Here is a 24,529-nt window from a genome sequence, read left to right on the forward strand (position 1 = left end):
GCACCTGCTGTTAGCTCCAGCTTCTACAGACCTAGCAGTTCGAAAACATGCAAATGTGAGTAGATCAATAGATACCGCTCTGGCAGGAAGGTAATGGTGCTCCATGCAGTCATGCTGACCACATGACCTTGGAGGTGTCTATGGACGACACCGGCTCTTTGGCTTAGAAATGGAGATGAGCACCAACCCCCAGAGTTGGACACGACTAGGCTTAACATCAGGGGAAACTTTTAGCTATTGTCATTCTTAACATTGTATTTAGCAATTTGGTTAACCACTTTATGATGAGGGATAATAAAATAGTACCATATTTAAATTCCTAAGCATCCTACTATTAAGTGGAGTGAGATAGTTGCCTCTGATTGGAAATGATAAAAGGCATTGACATGCTGGAACATATTGGTAATGTTTTCTGCCCAATTTACTATATTTTTTTGTTGGGGAGGTATTTTGAGCATTTCACGCATCTTTCAGAGAGTCGTGGGGAAGCACCTGCACCAGCCTATGCAGCCATGTAGACCAGGGTGCCCTGGTGCTGGCTTGGCATCCAGCCCACCATTGGCTGCAAGGAGGAATTGATTCCATCAGCTTGAAGACTTCTAAAATAGTCTGTGATGTGAAACACCTGCTGTATCCATTAATCACCAATGAATTCTCCTTTGACATCAGTGACTTGCGCTAGTCTTGATATCACACAAATCTCTGGAGGAAGGCCTGGAATGGCTCCAGTTCCAGTTCAGAACAGAATATTACATATTCAGGCAGCCTACAGAGCATTTTTAAATTGTTCTATGAAGTAGCAGTGGGAGTGGGCAAACTTTTTATGGAAAAGTTTGGGAATAGTGTATACGGATTTTGTAACCAGAAGCATTATTTAATAGTTTGCTCAAACTGATGAACCTTCTTGATGCTTATTAACAGCACAATAACTGAATCCTCTTCTTTTAATGCATATCTCTGCATATTAGTGGCTGCTGTGACTGCACCAGTGTAAAATGTATAGATTTAGGTCTTTTCATCAGAGCAAAGCAGTTGTTCACAGAGAGACAGACAGAGATGGAGACAGATTCCCGGTTGTGTCATGAGCCAGTCAGGAGAAATAAGACATGGTTAAATTTGTAGATAGGAAAGATTAGTGAGCATATTTGTGTTTTGTGGTTCGTAGTCATAGGATTGCTGATTATATTTATTAGCTCTAAATATTAAACAGCCGGCAAAATTCCATTGTATATAAATAAGACATTTGAGACCTGGAAGTAAGCCATTACTGATATAGCCAGCTGGTGCTTTTTAACAGTTTTATTTCAGAATAGCATTTAAGGAATCTCACTGAACATTTGATGCTTTTTAAAATTACAATAAGAGTATATGCATTCAACTGAGATATCAGTATGGATTTCCATTGCATATACAATAGGGTCTCGCTTATCCAACCTTTGCTTATCCAACATTCTGGCTTATCCAACGCAGTCTGCCTTTTAGTAGTCAGTGTTTTTGTAGTCAATGTTTTCAATACATTGCAATGTTTTGGTGCTAAATTCGTAAATACAGTAATTACCACATAACTTTTCCAAGTATTGAACTGCTTCTTCTGTTGATTTGTTGTAAAACATGTCTTGGTGCTTAATTTGTAAAATCATAATGTAATTCAATGTTTAATAGACTTTTCCTTAATCCCTCCTTATTATCTAACATTTTCGCTTATCCAACGTTCTGTCGACCCGTTTATGTTGGATAAGTGAGACTCACTTTGAAAGCAGGATAGAATAAAGGAATAGTATATTGTGTACCTGTTTGATGTACCATATTCTTCATTTCAGGCAGTAGGAATGCCAAAAGTTAAGTTATTTCAAATATGAATTGAGAATATTTTTGATAACAATAAAGATGTTCTTAATTTCTTTCATGATTTTATGCATTTTTCACCTTAGGTTCTTCATTTATTAATGGTTTTATTTAGATAGATGTGAATTTTTCTTAAGTATAAAATATTGCTGTATGTGTGAACCACTCGCTCCAATGTGCCAGAAAATTAATTTAAATAGAGATGACTATGGAAGTGTGACATTATAACCACTTTCCCTTGTGTTATATTTCTCCACTGAAAATCAATCATGATCCAAGATTACCTTAACCTCACATATGCACAAGGGAGTAGTGCATACCAGGACCAACTTTTCCTTGTGGTAAGAACATCTCACACCTCACAGGAGGCAACAAAAGGAACTGGAAGCTTTATTTTGAACATGTGTGATACTTCCTCCCTCCCTTGCCTAAAACTTAGATCATGTAAACAGAATACTCAGGAATAGAAGTTGGGGTGCATACATTCCCAGCACTATATAATGAGTGTCAATTAGCGTTCAGATCTGTAAAGATCTACATTTCTGTACCACATGGAACAAAAAAACCCAAAACATCTGTTCTTGATCTTGGCTTGAGGTCCCCACCTGTTGCTTTCCCTTCAGACCTTAACATTATGCATTCATTAGATCCTAGTGCTGCACTGTCTCCTGAATTCATAGCAAGCTGCTTGGTAGCTCTTCAGCAAGGTTTCTGCACCCCTCTTGTAGGTCAACATGGCAAAACATTTCTGAGAGGGCATGGACAGTTATATGTGTTTTAATTATAAGTCCCAGAATCCATCAAGCTGCACAGCCTGGAGCCGTACCTACTGGGAGATTTTAAGAGCCACACTCTAAATAATGATAATGATATAACAATGATGCCATTGATGATGACATTAGTCTGCAAGTAATGTTTGGAATTCTCTAACATCCTTCTGCTCTATTTTAATTTTTGTTTACCATTTGTTAAGGCAATTGCTTGGCAGCCCAAAAATGATATAATCAGTCCCTTTGTGTTCTTCCCCCCCCCACTTCCAAATTTATGATATTTTGAGACAGAGCATCTGTGTGCAGTAAGAGTCCCACTGCAGTTGCATTATCTTTATGCAGAGAAAAACTGACTGAATAGATGTCAAAAGGCAGAAAAAAAGATAACTCTGCATTCTGTCTCCATCACCTCCCGTTTACAAAACCCTATTGAATGCTATCAAATAGAGTGGGAGCAGCCACAATTCTGAATGTTATCAACTGCTCTTCACTGTGATGTGTCTGTTGCCTGGGTGAGTTCGCAATGTGATGTAAAATAATTACACTGACAACAAGAATGCCATGCAATTTCTTCCCCCAGTTGTCTATTTTAATAAGTGATGATATGTCTACTTCCAACTGTGTATCTGGAGCTTGTTAGCACATGTAGCAATCTTCATATTATATCAATATCTTTTCATTCGATAGTCATTTTTCTTTTGATATTTCTCTCAGCCGCATGTTCACAGTATGTTTTCTATGAATGTGTCAGGTTCAGTTAAATTCAGTTTATATTTTGTTGCCAACTGCTATCCGAGCATAAGTCTGAAATGAGTGTAGGAATAATTGGAAATAGTTTATTCTGTCGACTCAGAGTAAATTTGTAACCCTGTTGCAAAGAATTATATACTTTGAATGGTCAAAATACAATTTACTTTTTTCAATTGAAAAATATTATTACATAAATCAAACATCTTAATAGGAGTTGTGACCTCTAAAATCCTGGAAGTATGTTAGCATCAATTGTGATAATTATTAACATCAATAATTTCTTATGATATACAGCGCATATTATTTCTCTGAAAGCAACATGTTTTGACTGACATCATCTCTTACTATTTGATTTTTTTTTCTTGAATGTGGTTAGACTTTTCCCTTATCAATATTCTTTGTATTTGAATACAGTGTGTAGGAAAGTGTGTAGGAAAGTGATATAAGACATTGAGCATAATATATTTTCAGATTTTATGTAGGATGCTTGATGTACCACCATCAGTATTCAACCCCAAAGTGTTCAGATTAGAAACTGAAAATTTAACAATCTGGATATTCTTTGCATTTCTTGATGGGACAAAATATGAAATGGGCTGCTCACATAGACAAATGCAAATGTATTCTTGCAAGCAAAATAAAATGTGATGATTATCAACCTCGTTTCTTTATGAACCTCTCTTTCATTGCTTTCCTCTGCCCTTATGGTCTTCTGCTTATGTGGCAGCTGTGCTAATATTCCCATCGGAAATATATTTCCCGCAAAGGTGGTTTATATAGACTTGCAATGTGTTCTGCTGCACTTCTGCCACTTTTTGTCAGGACGTGTTGTAGAAGAAACACAGGGATTTTGTACACAGGGATTATTTGAGGATTCAATTGAAACACTCAAAAAAACCTTGAATCCCTTTGGTTCAAATTAATGATAACTCATGTCTCTGCAAAACATGATGGCTTCTTCTGCAGAACATGAAAACAATATCGCAACTGTCTCTTGCTATCTGGCTTGTGCTGCTCATGTGACAAATTAGTGTTACTTTAATATGGAAAAAGCATGCGACATCTACCTAAGCAGGGCATATACATGTAGGACTTTTATCTTGTTTTTTTATTGAAAGAGAAAAGGCACCAAGTACTCACAGAACTACATTTCCATCAGACTGAAAGTAATTGCCATAGAAATAAACTGGCATGTTGGAGAGTGTTAATGCTATAGTCTAGGAATGGGAACTTTGTTGACCTTGAAGCGCTCAGATCTCATAAAACTCTACACAAAAGAACAATCACACTTGCAGAGGCATCCACTTAATTTCTATTCTTTGTCTATATCTCATTTAAATCCCAAATACAAGTGACTTTTTGGTGATTTTTAGTTTAGAGAAAACATCTGTGGCCAAGTATTATCCAGGTGGGACATGGGACAAGCCCACATCAGTTATACCTCCGTGAGAGCCAGGTCTTAAGATATTGCAACGTGCTTTTTAAAAAGGGGAACTGAAAAGGCTTATTTCCAAAGTACCTCTCTGAAGTAGATCCTATGAATTCTTCATGATATTCTTGTTTTCATATTGAATGTTGCACTCCCATGCACTGACATTCACCTTTCAACCCTGAAAGATTGTGGTTAACAATAAGCCTTTTTTATTGTTCTCTCCCTCTGCCATGATATCTCCCACTCAGCAACAAGGACAAGTGATTTCCTTCTTCCAGTTCTTCATATAACATGGATGTTGAGGACTGTTCTGAAATGTAAAGGGGTATTATAGCACTTTGGGATTGAAAGTAACCCGTGTCATAAGCTTTCATAGACAGTCTACAAAAGGTTTTACTACAAATTTCCTTCAGTTATTTTCAAATGTGCCACAATATCCCTTTGCATTCCAATCCACATTAATGTCTGCAATAGCTGCTCAAAATAAGCCTAATGATGGTGTCTAAACCTTGTAATGACAATATATAATAGCAAGCAACAAAGATGTTGAAAAATGTTGTCATGAGGATTAACTAAATCCAAAGGGGAAGGATAATGTATCTTCACCGTGTATATTTTCCTCGACTTTCCTTGATTTAAACTATAAAAATTTACTGTAGTTTGACAATGTTAACATTAGGCATGATAATATATAATTATTTAGCTAAATAAATAACTAAATTCATTCAGTGTTGTTTGTATTACATTTCTTGGTAGATAGGGTCTGTAATTTTCAACATTATGGCTATGTAGTTTTATGTTTTCTACTTAATCTGCTCAGTTATGCTGGTTTTTAAAAGTCTCTATATTAAAGAGTATTTCTATAGTTTTCTGTGTACATTGTTTTAAGCAAGGAAAAGTTTTATATTAATGAGAGAATCAAAATAATTATAGAAAGTATTCATACATGCTTTGAAGTCAGCATGGTGTAGCAGTTTGTGTGCTGAACTATGACTCTGAAGACTAAAGTTCAAACCTCTTCTCAGCCATTAAAACCCATTTGGTGCAAGTCACATTCTCTCAACCTCAGTGGAAAGCAAAAGCAAACCCATTCTGAACTAATTTGTGCTTTGTACAAATATTTGAAATCAAAGAGTAGAACACAAGAGGCATTCTAATGCTGACAATTCACCCTGAAAACAGTCCGTGTAAATCAGAATACCAAGATCTAGAATGGGAATTGGGAGGAGGAATATATATGAATATATATTAGAAACTTCCTTGTGTACCATGGTTAGGCTATAGAATCAATCTAAAATACTTCTAAGGATATTTAATGTATATACCCAAATTGAGCAATCATATAAGAATTCTCCAGTGGTGTGGCATTTAAGCACTATATCCTGAGTCCAATTGATCAAATAGTTTCTACTGTATAACAGAAGGTAATTTGATTGAAAGTGCTGCTAGAGTATGAAGTCCCATAAAAAGTCCTATCAATAATGAATGAATTAATGTCTTCAGATAACAAGCAGCTGTAATATACAAAACTCTGTTTAAACTTCAGCGTTAATGCTCAGAGCATTAACAGTTTGAAAACTTTTAAAAGCTCTTTAAAGGTTATTTGTATAGTGTCCCTGCATAAAACAAATGCTATTCAGCCTGTCTCAGATAAGATCAGAATATTGTATTTTTATTCAGTGTTTCACTGTTACCTGCTAATCTGTTTTGCTAGCTCTGCAAAGGGCCTGAAATCTCATTCTCCTATAATTTTACAGGCAATTTGGCCTTCATTACAAATTAATGTCATGATAATAGCTCATTGCTGCCCTTTATGCAGAGCATATAGTGACATTGTTTAGTTTGTCATGCAATTTATACCCCAGAGTTCATGTCCTTGTGTCAATATGGCAAATTTAAAGATGTCAAGCATGGTAATAGCTGACAAAGGGACTAAAAGACTGATACTCCATTTTATTGCATGCCCATCACATTACTTTATGATGTATCCATATGGTAGTGTGATGAAGTAAGTGTAAATCAAATTTAATTTTGATGTATTAGACAGATAAAATGGGTTTTCTGTTTACATCTATACCATTGTATTTGCTCTCTGGAAACAAGTTCTCTTCAATATGTTAATATCAAAAAATACTTAACTGAAAAACTATAATTGAGATTGCAGCTTGGGCACATCAATGCCAACCACTTAGTTTGGTGCGAGTTCAGATCATCCCATGAGTGACTATACAATATATGAGGGATGATCTTGCTTAATCTACAGAAAAAAATGGAACTGGCTGTTATCCCACACTCCCCAGGCACAGCTTATTCCACAGTCTAGGAGTGGATGATGACAAGGTTGTCTGGGTGACAGTTGCCAGTCGGGTTCTGTCTGGTTGGAACAAATGTCCCATTGAAGATATCAGTGCATAGGGCAGGCAGACTATATGAGGGAAGGCAGTGCTGTAGGTAACCTGGACCCAGATGATGTAGGGATTTAAATAGCAGAAACTTTCCCCAGAAACTAAGAGGCAGCCAGTGGAGTAAATTTAGTATAGGTCTAATATGCTCACTGCTAGATGTAACTAATCTGACTGCCATGTTTTGAACTAACTGGAGTTTCCAAACCTGGTACAGAGGTAGCCCAATTGCAGAACTCCATCCTTGAGGTTACCAGCATGTGTGCTACCATCTTTTGGTCTTCCAGTTCTAGAAAAGGATGCAGCTGGTGTATCAGATAAAGCTGGTAGTAAGCACTCCTGACAGTTGCATCTATCAAAGCTGTTGGAGAGACTGATCCAGGAGCATTCCCAAGCTGCGAACACAGTCTTTCAAGGGGAGTGTGACCCCATCCAGGTCTGGTTGACACACCTCCAAGCCTAGGTTATGACCCTTAATGGCAACCAACTTTGTCTTATCTGGATTCAATTTCAACTTATTTTTCTCCATTTAGCCTATTAGTTCCTCTAGACATTCATTAAGAATATACAAGCAATACTTAGCTAAGGCTGTTTTTAATGCTCTACGACAATGGTTCTCAACCTGTGGGTCCCCAGATGTTTTAGCCTTCAATTCCCAGAAATCCAAACAGCTGGTAAACTGGCTGGGATTTCTGGGAGTTGTAGGCCAAAACACCTGGGGACCCACAGATTGAAAACCACTGCTCTAGGAGGAGGAAGTTTTCTCTAGGAAGAGGAAACTGGATTTAAAATGAAAAATGTCTATATTTGTTTATAGTTTCAAACTTATGAATCCCAAGTTCGGAGTTTTTAATCAGGTATTTTTATGATGATCCATGCTACTGGAGCAGTGGAGGGAGCCATCTCCTCTTCCTCCTCCTCCATCTATCCTTATATCGGAGAGTGGCAGGATAAAAATAAAGTAAATAAATGAAATGTTAGATCACTTTGACAATCACTGGCACCATTGTTTCAATTTCTACTTCCTTCTTTGTCATCTCCTTTTCCTCCCCACCATATGTCTCCTCCATCATCTCTTTCTCCTTCTTTCCTCCATTTTTCATTCTCACCAAATTTCAGGGTACTGAAATTTTACCTAGAGAAGACTGGAAAGAAATACGTGTAATAGTTTCCTTGTACTTGAACATTATGGGACTTTGCTTTCCAAAGGAAGGAATTATGAAACCTGGTGACATCTCAATATATTACAGCTATGCAATCAAGTGGAGCACTGGTGGCAAAGTGTGTTAAAGTACTGAGCTGCAGACCGAAAGGTCCCAGGTTCAAGCCCCGGGAATGGCAGGAGCGGCCGCTGTTAGCTCCAGCTTCTTCCAACCTAGCAGTTCGAAAACATGCCAATGTGAGTAGATCAATAGGTACCGCTCCAGCAGGAAGGTAACGGCGCTCCATGCAGTCATGCCGGCCACATGACCTTGGAGGTGTCTATGGACAATGCCGGCTCTTCGGCTTAGAAATGGAGATGAGCACTAACCCCCAGAGTCAGACATGACTGGACTTAACATCAGGGGAAACCTTTACCTTTACCTTTACCTATGCAATAAAGTAGAAACACATATTTTAGTTCCATTCAAGTCATTCATAAGATCTGAGTCTGAAATCCTATATCCACTTAGTTGAACTCAGAAAGATAGATGTATTACTTAGATAAGTATTGGAATCCATTGTAAGTCTGTAAAGTCTGTGTCATTATTAAAACACTTGCTAGGTTAAAGTAACCCATGAAGAAAATTCATTGCTACACATCAGTAGATAGATAGGAAAAGACAGAAGTGTGAACAATTAGAAAGGGTTCCCCTTTCACACATTTCCATCATTTTATATCATACATTACTTTTCATGCATCACACCATATAGATAGAATCATAGAATAGTAGAGTTGGAAGAGACCTCATGGGCCATCCAGTCCAACCCCCTGCCAAGAAGCAGGAAATCGCAGATAGAGGCTACTGTTATAAGAACAGGGCAAATGAGTCAACATCACAATTTCATTAGTGGTTTCTTACTGTTTTTGGCCAATAAGAAATTAATTGAAAAGTGATGGGGGTTTTTTGCATACATTTCTCTGTATACTATTGAATTTTCATTATCTGCTTGTCTAAGACCAGATCAATGTGTTGAATTCTGTACCCTATAAAATCATTAAAACAACAGAAAACTGTTCTTCTTTCATGATGAGATCTTCTATCACAGAGCAAGTAATAATGCTTTCAAAGCAGATACTCTGTATAATGAAGGTAAATGGACCATCCTTTTCTTAGACAGGAAATTAATTTCTTCTGTATAATAAATAACATTCTATATGTGAGGCTTCTTTCTGTCTGTCTGTCTGTCTGTCTTTCTGCTGCTGTGACATGTTTCAAAGTGCAAAAATCATAATAAACAGTGAAGGCACAGAACAGAAACAAATTAACATATTTTCTCAGAATATGTCACATTTGAATTTTCAGATGATACTTATTAGTCAGTTGTGATGACAGGAGTTTCAAAATACAATATAAATATTAAACATAAATAGATGCATATATACATGATGTCCAGTCTGAAAATGATGCATAGAATATTGAGAATTAAAGACAACACAACAAAGATTTTAATTAGTTGTCACACTTCAAAATTATAGAAAATACAGAACACTACAAAAATATGTATTGTGACACTTCTAATTTCACAGTTGTATTGTGCTATAAATTATTGATTATTGCACTTACTAATGTTGTGTTTATATATGTGTGTTCTTATTTATTTACAATATTTATATCCCGCCTTTCTCTACACCAAGGGGACTGAAAACGGCACCTGTGCAGTGCCTTGGGCATAAAACATGGACATGAATAAATTATTAAAATTAAAACAGACATAAAAACATAATTAAAATACATTCCAATATGGATGTAAAGCTATGGGGTGACCAGATTTGTTCTGCATTGTGTTGAAGGGAGATGAAATTTTAACTCAATACACATCATTTCTTGATGGCAACCTTTTTGATTGGAACTAGTGTGAATAGCAGCTTTAGGAAGGGTGCACATTTTGTGTTAGAGAATTAGTATATCAACTCTGCACAATTGTAACAGGAGGTTATTATTTTAACTGTTCAGGCTCCATCCAACAGAATCCTGGGATTGAAAGTGCAATTAATTATTTACCATTCTGTTCTAATGCAATTTCCCCCGATCTGAGTTAAGTGCTAGAACTCAAGGGAGGAGGGAGAAGACTTCAGGGCCTATTGAATACCTCTTTTCTCACCCTTTCTCCCTTTTTGAGTTTTGATGTCCCATCCTCCCACCTCTTTGTCTTCTTCTTTTCTTCTTCATTCGGTCAGTCATTTCCGACTCTTCGTGACCTCATGGACCACTCTGCACCAGAGCTCCCTGTCGTCCGTCACCGCCCCCAGTTCCTTCAGGTTCATGCCAGTCACTTCAAGGATACCATCCATCCATCTTGCCCTTTGTCGGCCTCTCTTCCTTTTTCCTTCCATTTTCCCCAGCATCGTGATCTTTTCCAAACTCTTTGTACAGTGTAGGTATTACTGGTTGCTTCAGGGCTGGATAGGAATCTTTCCCCCATGTAAGGTTTTTTTTATGTATCTTACACAGGGATTGTGAATTTGGGATATTGACTTAGGATGGAGACTTAAATAGATTCCCATGGCAGGTGTAGGAAAAAGATTTGAGTTGGCAAGCACCTTCTAGCACAAATTTGATGAAAGATAGGATGTTGGAACAGATTCTATGATCTGGGAGTTGGGGAAAATTAACTGTCCTTGAGGTGGATCTCTGGGTCTTTGCTCCTTCCAGGGCCATGTGGCTTGAGGGCTTACACCCTCTGATCTGCTTTTTATTTTGTGACTTGCTTTAGAGCAATCCTCGATGTCAGAGGTTCATCTTAGAGGGCTATGGTGTTTTCAAACTGGGGAGGCTGGAGGGTCATCTGGATGAGACCTACTGCCACAGTCACTCCCACACCAGTTTGTTCCCTTTTTAACTAACCACAGTAGATGTGTGTTCTTCCTTTGTGCTCTTATATATGTTTGTACTATCTTTTAAGGTACTGTTAATTTTTTCAGCAACACAATAAATGCCTATCCTTTTGTGCATTTATTTAATAGCATAGAACACAGTAAGTCCTAAATATATGTTTCTTAAAAAGAGGTTTATTTGTTAGGAAAAACATTCACTGTACAAGTCTATTAAAACTCTGCCATCTCAGAATGCAGATGAAAGAAAATCTGCCCACATAAAATTAGTAGAAAAGGATCTCAGTTATATTCCTCTATGACATATGTTACTGACAATATTTGAAAGGATGCTATACTGAATATGCAGTAAACTTGCTTTCTGCAAAGACTAAGACAAGAAGCAATAAATTCAAACAATAGGAACAGAAATTCCACCAAAACATTAAAAGGAACTTCCTAATGGTAAAAGCTGTTCGACAATGGATTAAGTTGCCTTAGCGAGTGATTGAGTTTCCATTTTTGGGGAAGGTTTTTTTCACAGAAGCTGGATTACTATTGTCAGGAGTGCTTTGCTCGTGCATTCCACCATGACGGGGAGTTGGACTGGATGGCTCTTTCAACTCCATGATTCTATGCCTGTGTTTTGTTCTCATGGGCTTTTTTTTTTTTGCAAAACTTTAGAAAATGTATTCTCTGTAACTCTAATAATGTACATAGGTGGACATACCACATATTTTTCTAAGCATGTACATTGATTTCCCAACTCTTCTTTGTGTTAACCCGTGGAGAGAATATTAGTTTATGATTATCAATGTGTATTTTCCTTTGATGTTATAGATAATTTCATAATGACTGTTCTTCTATATATGTTTTCAGTGGGAAGAAATAAGTGGAGTTGATGAGAACTACACGCCAATCAGAACCTACCAGGTTTGCAATGTTATGGACCACAGTCAGAACAATTGGCTGAGGACAAACTGGATACCACGCAACTCAGCCCAAAAGATCTATGTGGAGCTCAAATTTACCCTGAGGGACTGTAACAGCATCCCACTAGTATTGGGCACTTGCAAAGAGACCTTTAATCTGTATTATATGGAAACTGATGAGGAGTATTCTGTCAAGTTTAGAGAACATCAGTTTACAAAGATTGATACCATTGCAGCTGATGAGAGCTTCACTCAAATGGATCTTGGGGATCGAATTCTTAAACTCAACACGGAGGTTCGTGAAGTGGGACCAGTCAGCCGGAAAGGATTTTACTTGGCTTTTCAAGACGTGGGTGCATGTGTTGCCTTAGTATCAGTGAGAGTATACTTCAAAAAGTGCCCTTTCACTGTAAAGAACCTTGCTATGTTTCCAGACACAGTACCTATGGATTCCCAGTCATTGGTGGAAGTGCAAGGTTCTTGTGTTAATAATTCCAAAGAGGAAGACCCACCCAAAATGTACTGCAGTACAGAAGGCGAATGGCTCGTTCCCATAGGAAAGTGCTTATGCAATGCTGGCTATGAAGAAAGGGGCTATGCCTGCCAAGGTAATGTCTAATGGTTTTTACATTTTCACTGTTTTTTCTTCCTTCAATGAATTTCTGTGCTTTAAACTTCTTTGGAAAAGAACAGAGGGAACAGGCTTGTAACCACTTCCAAAGTGATTTCTTACATAAACATATCTATTACTAACTAGATGCCTGCAAGCAAAAAATTGACTGGTTGGTTTGACCTAATATGGACAATTCAAACCCTGGGTTGCTCACCACTTCTTGGCTGTTGTTACTAAGAAGAAGCCACAACTGACATAATTTTCATAAGGGTCTACTACACAAAGGGTAGATTTTGATAACTGTATTGGTCAGTGACCAAAATGCTGCCCAGGAATTCTCATGCCACCCAAACTACTGAACATGTTTAAAAAGAGGGAGGTGACCGAAAATATCTGAAAAACTACTTCTAGTTTTGAAAAACTACTATATTTTCAGGATGAACTGACCCTGTGAAGAACATAGGTTCCTGGAAACTTCTAGGGCAGTGTTTCCCAGCCCACTTACCAGCTGTTAGGAATTGTAGGAGCTGAAGTCCAAAACATTTGGAGGAGCAGAGTTTGAGAAACACTGTTCTGGGGAGACCATTTCATACAGATGCCTCATTTTTCCGACTCAACAGGTCGACTCAAGACAACTAATGTGTACAGCCACTCTAGCTTTGCAAAGCAAACAATTACGTCATGGTTTAGCATTCTTTATCTTCTTAAGATCTGGAGAAATATAGCAGCATTAAAGCAATTCATGTATTTCTAAGGTTCTTTGCTGATATAGGCAGTGTTTCCCAACCTTTGGTCCTCCAAGTGGTTTGACTTTCAATTCCCAGAAATCCCAGCCAGCTTACCAGCTGTTAGGAATTGTCTAGCTGAAGTCCAAAACACCTGGAGGACCACAGGGTGGCAACCATACCAATGCTATAGAGGAATGACAATGTCACTCTATTTCTCACTTTGTTTATGTTGGGTATTGTAATAATTGCACTATTGTTGTGTATGAAAAAGCTTTTTATTGCACAAGGAGAGAATTGCTTCTATTATCATGCTTAGGATCTAGAGGTGATCATGGAACCTGCAGGTTATTTTTTACGTTAAATTCTACAAAATCCTTGCATTCTGCTATTTGTGCAGTAGTCAATGGAGATCAAACCATTCTTGATTTCATCAACTGGAATTCATACAATATCAATAATGAAGTCCTAAAAGAAAACTGCTTCTGTGCATGACTCCTTTCAAAGTAAAGGCAGTGGCTGCCTTCTCAACACATATATACATGCATGCACAACTAAGTATTTCATCTATGGAATTCAGATCCTGAAAAAGTTATAGTTTGAACTACAGTCCTCAAAGTTACCATGCAGTATATTGTCTAGGAGACTTTTGGAGTTACAGTCCAAAAAGAAACTATTCTACATTGCAGGAATTTGAGTAGAACATTGGTGTGATGTTTTTTTTGTTAATCACCAAATAGAGTAAGACCCATTGGATCCATGAGATTTAAAGAAACACTGATTCAGTATTAAACATTTGAGTCTAGAAGACCTCTCTGACTTGGGCTGCTAACAAGATGCAGTCATGGTTTTCTAGTTGGCCTCTTTATTTAAACTAATCCTGTATTTTGGTTATAAATCTGAGTCATGCCTACACAGATATTGATGTATGCAGCTTTATGGGCAGCTATAGGATGGAATTGAGAGGTAAATTGGAATAAAGGGAGCAGAATTCCCTGTTTTAAAATAATGAAACCTATGCTATATTTATGCACTCATACTTAGGGCCCTTCCACCCAGGGCCCATAATATGGGAGCTCCTGTGGTTTTACCGGAGACATCCAAACAACATTTCCAGTAAAACTGAATTAATTTGGGACAAAGCAGGAAAACCCTACTTTGTCACGAATTAATTTGATGCAGCATTAGACCCAGGTCTTCCTGAAAGATTTGGGTCTAATGCAGTATAGGCCCTATGGGAACTGACCTGTTGGTAGTCCTGGGACTACCGAGGGGCTCAGTGTGCACAGCTGAATCAGCCCCGAAAACTCTGAGGGCACCAACCTCCTCTCCCCCCCCCCCCCAAGAAGATAAAAAAAAAATTAAACTGCTGCCGGAGCTCTCCTGGAACATAGAAATGACGTGCCAGGAGGGGGGGGGTGAGGAGCAATTTTCCTGTTCACCCCCTTCTCCTGGCAGATAATTGTATGTGCCAGGAGAGCTCCGGCAGCAGTTTAATGGCAGCCGAATAAGCAATTTTATTTTTAAAAGTCTTTTTGGAGAGGTGGTTTGGGTGTCTGGGTCTTCTCCCAGAATCTATTGGGAGGACATCTAGACACCCCCCACAGAATGCGCAGACTTTTGGGGACTTTGTGAAGGCTAAAGTTCACCCTGCCCTGGGTTGTTTAAGCCCGGTCCAGTGCTGACTTTTCCTTTGTGTGGAACCGGCCTTAGATGCTAAGGATAAATTTTGTGATTGTGTGACTAGTTTCTTTAAACCCAGCGAGGAGTGATGCTGTATGTGCATGGAGGGGCATATAGATTGGGACTTCAGCAAAGACTAGGATAATATTTCTCTTACATTTATTCCCCAGTCCAGATGATCTCCATGGTGACCATTTGCATTTTAGGGGAGGGAATTAACATTGAAATGAATGATTTCACAGTGAAGATGTCATGTGTGAAGCACGAGATCTGTACTGTGACAGTAGCAAAGGGGAAAGGATGAATTTCTCCCCAAACACTGCAATATGCCAGGTATCTAATTATGATTGAGCTCTTGTATAAGAATGTAAATGAACACTAAGGAGGTTATAGTTCCTGGAATGAACCAAGTTGAAATTGCCACCACTCTCTTTTTGAACAAGTCTCCGTAGGATACATGTCTATAAATGAAAGTTAAATGTTTGTTCAGGAAGCAGAGTTTAAGTCCATATGGTACAATTCCACAAACATGCAACACCCAGTGCTTGCAAATTCTTTTAAGAGACCCGTTATATGCTCGAGACTACGGTCGAGGAACATAGAGTGTAGTTGTACAATTTTGGTTTGGTTTTGCATTTGTGTTTCTATTGTCAGAAATTAGATGAAGATGCATACTTTAAAATACTCCAGATTTCTTTCTTTCTGGGCTTCCATAGTTGGATTGAATTTGGAGAGATGAGGATTGTAAGAAAAGAATAACATTCAAGATACAGAGTATAAATTTCTTTGGAGCAGCTTTAAAGAAACCTTTACAAATGTAATCCCATATAAGTAAAGTTAAACTTTGAGTTGCTTGAACATCCATTTGTTAAAACTGTAAGAATGAAACCGAAGACAAATGTATTTCTAAACGTTTATACAACCAGACTAATCCTGTTTTTTAGACACCATATACTGATGCACTGCCTGCTGATTTCAGTCAGCAAGAGATTCCTTGTGACCACAAATGTGTAATGTAAAAATAGACTCTGATCCCGCAATCATTTCTTGGCATCCAGGGGTGCTGTCTTTCCTTTTTGATTGCAATTCCATTTGTTCATCAAGGGACCTTTGTTTGAGCGGGCTGTTAACAAAAGTGACAGAGTATTCTGGTATGCTCTGGTTTTACATACAATATCCTGCTGTCCTGACAGCTTTTATCAAGACCTAAATTTGTCAATTTTTTTCACCAGGGTGTGATTTAAGTGGCACTTGGAAAGCAGTTGGTAATCCAATCCCCTCCCTGCTGTTGACGTCAGTAACACAGCAGGAATTGGAAGGCTGAGAACCATGTTGAGCTTTTTTCATATACTTCTTGACACTCCAGCATGGCTCAGCATGGTGTGTCCTATGCTCTTATACCACCCTCACTCACCTAAGATGAGATGAACAAAACGTCTTCATGTAGGCAATACAAGCAAAAAAAATTAAGGCACAAAATTATCATATTTCATTACAAAAATGGTTCAGAGCCAATATCTATTGCCTATCTAGCCAAGATAGACAATGAGAAAGGATTCCAGAAGAAAATGCAGGCATCAAAAATAATTATTGTATCTATTTCTGTGGATATTTTCCATTTTTAAATCATACCAGCACTGATCAAACTTTGAATTTTCAAATATATTCCAGTTTAAGACAGTTATAATGTATCCATAATAAGAAAATATACATAAAATATGCAAAACACTCAAGATTACAGTGTAAAAAGCTGGTTTATACAAAGCTTGATGAAACTGTTTTTCTTAATCCTTTTAAAGAATTATCAATCAATCAATCAATTTATTAATGCTCCGACCAATGGTCATATGCATTTACAGAGACAACATCAAACAAACATCTATACAAAACACTGTAAAATCCAACACTTAGAAGTAGGATGCAAGCAGGATAAAACAGAACATGTAAACTATACATTGTGAGGTGCAGCAGCACAAGTGCAACATGTGCTGGGAACTGCACAATTACCGGTAAAATGCCAATGTATAAGATCAGTCATTTAAAAAACATAAAAAATATCAACCAAGCATCTATAGAAATCCTATAAAATTCCACAGTTACAAGCAGGATGCATGAAGTATAAAACAGAGCTTGCAAAATATAACCGGTAAAAAGCCAGTATAAAATATCAGTCATGTTAAAAACTAGATAAAAGCATCCCCGGCGCAGTCGATTGCAATATCCGCAATCAGTCTTGCTCTGATTTTTTTTGCTGCCAAGGTAAAGAGGGAGACCTTATAAGGAGTGATTAAGGAGTTGGTATCAGATAAAAGATAGAAGATCTTTTCTTCAACCGTGTTCGATCGTAGGTACCATAGAATAGGCCCTAAGAATTTGTGGAGTATAGAGTGCAGGCAAACAAATAGTGGGGAAGGTCCTCAATTTCTGAGGCCCCACATACACATATTCGGCTAGCCAAAGGAGTGCCCGAGTATCTACCATCCAGCACTGCTGAGGGCATGCTTTGGAATCGTAGAGCTGTAAAAGCTTGTCTGAGGTTAGGGAATGTGAGGTTGGTTAGATACATAGCCCTTTCGTGGTCGAATTTGTATAATTTGTACCATGTTGAGAATTTGGAGCTGTTAATAGCCTGTCTGTCCATTTGAATACCTTGGTTATAAATGTATTCATGCAACTTCTCTCTTGAACTCAGGATTGAAAGCTCATGAGACAGGGTAGGGTATATTTTCAGCAATTCCTGATGTTTGAGCTCCATACTTTGCATTCAGATAGATGTTCAAAGCATAGCTTTGGGAAAACCCTAGCTGAGGAATCCTTTATGATTCTCCGATAGTTGTATAGGGAGAAGTGAATGCGGGATCTTATGGAGGGTAAACCAACCTCTGCTCTGACCAAGGCTGCTGGAGTGCCAGGTGGGAGTCTTAGCAGTTTCTTAAAGAATGTATTCTGGATGGCCTCCAATTTTGGTATCTGTGAATCGTCCCATCCCCAGACTGGGGCGCCGTACAGAATCTGGGCAATAACTTTGCTCTGGAATATTTTCAGAGCTGGGGCAACCAGATGGCCCCCTGCTGTATTATAAAATCTGAGGATTCCTCCAATAGATTTTAGTGCCACTTCTCTGCTATGTTCTATATGGGGCTTCCATGATAAAGTCTCTGAAAAATATACACCCAGATACTTAAATTCCCTGCATTGTTCAATCTGATGGCCACCAATGGACCATCTGAACTGTGAGTGTCTTTTTCCGAACACCATCACCTTTGTTTTATTATAATTGATGTTCAGCTTTTCTTTGGAGCAGTATATGCCCAGTTTAGTAAGTAGCCTTCTTAGACCTATTTGGGCAAATGAGACTAACACCATATTCATCTGCATATAAAAGAGCAGAAATCTTCTTTGAACCTACTGAGGGTGGGAAGAATTCTGGACCTGAAAGCGCTGTTATTATATCATTCAAGTATAAATTAAAGAGTGTGGGTGCCAGCAGACAGCCTTGTTTTACTCCTTTCTTGATGTGAATTGCATCAGTTAGTGAGCCAGAGGTGCCAACTCTTATTCTAGCTGTGGTGTCAGAGTATAGTGCCTTAATAAGAAACAACAGGCGTTTTAAAGAATTAAGTATTGTAACTTGTCCAGACAGAAAATAATGACTCAAACATAGGATGGTACTAAAAAAAGTAGATTTGAATTATTAAGTGAAGCTGTTTTTTAATACAAATTTTATTACGTGCAAAAAGAAAGAAAAAAAAACAGCAAAGGGAGTACAAATAAATGAGATTTTTGTAACATAGAACACTAAAACTACTACATCTTAAAAAAACTAAAAATAAGACAAACACATAAAGGTTCCACCTACATATATTAGTATACGGATACTAAACAAACGACCACTGAAACTTATTTATGAATCTCACACTCATTGTTGATTTTTAACCTTCATTATCCTACTCTTTTTAGATAATACAGGTGAAACATTTAGCTTTTCCTCTCATGAACATTTAATCCGGATTTTAAAAAAGTGTTTTATGTCAACAGAACAGCATTATTTTCTTTTAAAAATAAACCTTGTGTCCAACTAAAAACATTTTATCCTAATTTTCCATCAAAAAAAAAAGAATTGATATGTTAGGAGTAATTTTTAAGTAGAACGAATTGTCATTAGTTGCCACAAAGCCTTACTCACTTTTCCACCACTGGAAACTATTTTTAAATTGTGTATATCTGTTTTTGCTGATTATTTTATTAAAATACAGTTGAATCCATCCTCTTTCTTTAAAATTAATTGTCTAATGTTCAATGTCCCCTTTGAATTATTTTAATCGTGTCTCTTCATAAAAACTTCAAAGCATTTGTGTCCACATATTTTCCTTTGTACAAATCAAAACTCTAAAGATGGCAACTTTTGCAAACAAATGATAAAATGTTCAGCTATGCAAATACAATAAAATCTCAAATATAAATACCTTGAATGCATGTTCAGTTTTCCATGCAATGGTGGCGGTGACTGAGACTTATTTAAAAGCATGCTGTCTTTAGAATCATAGAATCATAGAATCATAGAATAGTAGAGTTGGAAGAGACCACATGGGCCATCCAGTCCAACCCCCTGCTAAGAAGCAGGAAATCGCATTCAAAGCACCCCCGACAGATGGCCATCCAGCCTCTGCTTAAAAGCCTCCAAAGAAGGAGCCTCCACCACGGCCCCGGGGAGAGAGTTCCACTGTCGAACAGCTCTCACAGTGAGGAAGTTCTTCCTGATGTTCAGGTGGAATCTCCTTTCCTGTAGTTTGAAGCCATTGTTCCGTGTCCTAGTCTGCAGGGCAGCAGAAAACAAGCTTGCTCCCTCCTCCCTATGACTTCCCTTCACGTATTTGTACATGGCTATCATGTCTCCTCTCAGCCTTCTCTTCTGCAGGCTAAACATGCCCAGCTCTTTAAGCCGCTCCTCATAGGGCTTGTTCTCCAGACCCTTAATCATTTTAGTCGCCCTCCTCTGGACGCTTTCCAGCTTGTCAACATCTCCCTTCAACTGTGGTGCCCAAAATTGGACACAGTATTCCAGGTGTGGTCTGACCAGGGCAGAATAGAGGGGGAGCATAACTTCCCTGGATCTGGACGCTATTCCCCTATTGATGCAGGCCAGAATCCCATTGGCTTTTTTAGCAGCCGCATCACATTGTTGGCTCATGTTTAACTTGTTGTCCACAAGGACTCCAAGGTCTTTTAGATCTCATTGCTTAGATCTCATACTAAGAGAAAGGTGGGGTATTGAGAAGTAATTTAACGCATGCTTCCAAAATGTGTATATTTTCTAAAGGCATGCTTACAACTATGCCCAAATTTTCACATGTACTTAAAACATGCAGAAATTGACATGGAACTGGAGAAAATGTACTTGAATAGCGAGAAAATAATTGAACCAAAATTGACATAAGTATGAAGCCTGTAAGACAAACATCCTCACCATGCTCCCTTCAGGTGAGATGTTTATAGAGCAGAATCCAATAATATTGTATTGAAGCTAGCAAAATTTTAAATCCATCTGCATTTATGGTAGTATGTGCATGACGCTGCTCTGTTTTGTTGCGTTCATGCGCAGTCTTGATGGGACTTGCCATATGCCATCACACAAAGCACGGCAGGTTCTGCCCACCTTCCCCCCCCCCCCCCCCCCCGTAGTGAGGAAAGCATAATGTGGGTAGCTCCGATGGGGCTAACTGCACTTTTGGCCCCAAAAGCCGATATAATGGAAGAAAGGTCAGAGAGGCAATACACGTTGCCACCCTTTCTGCCATGGGATGAGGGGTGGGAAAGAGTTCCAACGCACCCTTTCCTGCCCTCCATGTGTAATGAGGGGAGGAGGGAGGGCTCGTGGTTTACCACAAGTTGCCCCACGCATCTTCCTTTTTGTCGTCGAAAGCCGGTGAGATAGAACAGTGCAGCTGGGTCATGTGACAAGGCTCTGGGTAGTTGAAACAATTTGCTTTTGATAGTTGTTGAAACAATACGCTTTATTGAGAAAATAATACAAAAGCAAGAACTAAACAAGCATGAGGTGGTAGTATGGAATGGATGGTCCCTGTGGCCTCCAACGCCTTGATTCTATTCTGTTCTAGGACACCTATATCATATATCAGTAAAAGAACCAGATGATTTATTCATTAAGTTTGGCCCCATCTATACTGATCATTTAATGCAGTTAGAAGCTAACTGTAAACTGCAAAAAAGCGTGCGAAAAAATACCTTAATCCCTTTGCATCAATGCTCTGTGTATTGTGTAATCACTTTCTTCAATAGTGGTTTGCAACTGTATTAAATGGTCACTGCAGATGGGGTCTAAATCTGTGAGCTTTAGCTTGTCCAAGCCCTGGAAAGACTCAGCATCATTTAAAATAACACTGCAACATTGAACATAAAACATATTTTAAATAATTGTGCCCATTGTTTTCAAATCATACTGCTGACTTGTTCATCTATTGATTTCATGAGGATGGCATGGTTTGTAACAATTGCATAAGTGCTTTCCGGAAGAGAAATAAATCAGCCAATAATAAAAAGGTCTTCCATAATGTGCAGTGCTGTTTATATTTGTTGTTCTTTTTTTAATAGCATTGCTTCTAACTCTTTTTGATTATATTGATAGTTTAGTTAGGTTTTTATGTTTTGTATGATGTGTGTTTTTCACCTCTGTCTCTGTTTTAATTATTGTGAGCCACTTTGACTCCCAGACTAAGAAAAAAGTTGGGATATTATTATACGTTACAGTTTGCTGAGCGGGGGATATGAAGCTGTCCTAATATTTTAAATGGCTGCCAAGTTTCTGTTAATGTTTGGTAAGAGGAAAGAGAAAAAGAAAACTAGTACGGAAGCAATGCTATATCAGATATGAATAAAATGCTAAAGTTTCAGTTTCGACTTTTTGGGATTTCTAATCTTAGTAGCTCCGATTTAGCCCTGCTGGTTTTGCAATGTGAGTGTCCCTAAATTATACATGAGTAAGTAGTGGTTATGTATTTCGAAATTATTTTTCTCAGAAGATACATTTATGTAACACAGATTTATGATTCACTTGGATAGGTGGTTTGCTCCTGCTGTGAATTACTGGAATGAATTTTACTAAAACACAGCTACTTGAAAGCAAGTTTATTTTATGTTATCCAATAGAATGTGGACAAATGTACAGTACATTTTTCTTGGAAAATGCACAGAAGTTGTTACTTGCTTTCAGCTGTTACTTGCTTTCTCTAAATCTCTTGGAATTGTTCATTTTAATGCTATGTGATATTATTATTATAATGGTGCTTGCTTGCTTTTAGATGGTTCTATTCAATGTATTCACCTGAATTCTAGGGCAAAATGTATGAAATTACAAAATTTAATGAAATCTTAATACAACTTCAGACAACAATATAGCAAAACAAGATGTCTACTCACAATAATAATATTAATAATGATAACTTTATTCTTATATTTCATCTCATCTCCCCAAAGGGACTCGGGGTGGCTTACATGGGGATCAAACCCTAAAAACATGATACATAACATAAAATTACATTCCAAAATTAATACATAAAATATATAAAAACATCAAACATCATAATTCAATAATCCAACAACTGACCAGTGTCGTGGACATATTCAGAGTTGGAGCGAGGGATCAAATCCATATATAATAGGAATAAAGGTGATTGGTGTCAGGACCCAGGCTGCAGAGCACCAATAACCATGCGCAAAGGCCAGAATCTATCTAATATCTTTATTAAAGGAATATATAAGGTTAATAAAAACAGGTGAAGAATAAAGTTCAGAAGTAGACCTTTCAGGAAAGGTCAATTATAGTCCAGGAAAACAATGTCCAATATGAGATATTAAAGTCCAAAGTTATAATCCAATAACCGAAACACACACCTTGCCAAGCAAAGCGTGGGGAAATGACAGGGTTCTTTTAGTCCAATGGAGCTTGACAACAAAGACTGGAAGCAAACTAGATGCTTGGCAAACAAGGCTTGATACGTGGCAACAAGAGGCAAGAAGCAAGAACGAGGTCCGTGGCAAGATCCGAGGACAAGGCAGGCTTGAAACTGGAACAAGGTCCGAGGGAACTGGAGTAGCGTAGTCCACACACAATCTACTCCCGAAGCTGCCGAATTGACTCCGCAAGGATTTCTTTGTGGCAAACACCTATATAGGATCTTGTTTTCCCGCCAAGGAACACTTTCCCTGGGGAACAAGAAACGAAACCCATACTGTGTCCAGATGCATGACTCCTTAAAGTTTCCCAAGGGAAGCAGACTTAATCAGCTAATTGTCTGGCAGCTATCCTGGCGCTCCGGCGAATCGCCTCCCGAGCGCCTCTATCTTGATTATAATAATCCCGGCGAGAAAATGGGGGAGATTTCTGCTCAAGGCTTGTTTGGCTGACTTCTTGTGGGCAAACATCTTGCAGGTGCAAGGGCTCCAATTCTGGCTGAAACGGTGGGAAACCCAAGTTTTCCTCTTCATCTGCCTCAATAGTACCAGGAACGGGACTACATGGCCCATGAGTCATCACAATTGGTAAGAAGAGGCATAAATCAGTGCAAAGCTATAGGTAAGGTGCTGATTTAATTGAAAGCACATTGAAATAGCCAGGTTTTCAACTTTTTCCGGAAAGAGTCTAATGTGGGGATTAATCTTTTTTTGGGGGGGGGGGGTGGTCCAGAGCCGGGGGGGGGGCACCTCTGAGAAGGCCCATTTCCTTGTCCCCGCCAATCATGTTTGAGATGGTGGCGGGAGTGAGAGAAGGGCCTCTCCAGAAGATCTTAACGCTCGTGCAGGTACATAGCAAAAGATGTGATCATGAAGATAGGCTGGACCCGAACAAACATGATTTTAATCAGCTAAAAATACAGTAAACCCTTTCCTCCTTTTACTGGCTTACATGTCATTTAGGAAGAAAGATTGAAAATACCTGAGTTTCATCCCAAGCAATACTATGAAATACTTGAATAAAGTGATTTATGGGGTATTTTTGGACTACAGAGAGAATTTTAGTTTGAATTAGGATTGTGTTTGGGATCAGGGTCAAGGTCAGAGTTAAATATTAAGGTATGATTAAGGTACAAAAGTACCCTTCTTCTATTGCCTGACCTCAATGAAAATTCCAATGTGCCCCCACACATTAAATAAGGTCAGATGTCTGACAACCATAGCAATGCACCTGCTGTCTTGTATCATGGATTTCTGACAGACAGCAAGGGACATATTTTTTCCTCCCCAATACTTAAAAAATACTTTAGCCAGGGCAGAACATACGTTGAGGCCCCCTGTGTGTCCATGGTTCCATCTGTTTATATGCCTCATCAGCTGTTTTGGGATTT

The 24,529-nt window shown here is 38.3% G+C and overlaps 1 protein-coding gene across 3 annotated transcripts in view; it reads left to right on the plus strand.

The window, feature by feature from the left end:
* Positions 1–24,529, plus strand: part of LOC100567130 (ephrin type-A receptor 3) — a 267,235-nt gene that overhangs the window by 76,281 nt on the left and 166,425 nt on the right. For all 3 annotated transcript variants that reach the window (XM_062974904.1, XM_062974905.1, XM_016992540.2), the window contains exon 3: positions 12,094–12,754. In XM_062974904.1, the coding sequence (XP_062830974.1) occupies positions 12,094–12,754 (661 nt within the window). The remainder of the gene's footprint in view (positions 1–12,093; positions 12,755–24,529) is intronic.

Source organism: Anolis carolinensis, chromosome 3, assembly GCF_035594765.1.
Source record: "Anolis carolinensis isolate JA03-04 chromosome 3, rAnoCar3.1.pri, whole genome shotgun sequence".
NCBI classification, from domain to species: Eukaryota; Metazoa; Chordata; class Lepidosauria; order Squamata; family Dactyloidae; genus Anolis; species Anolis carolinensis.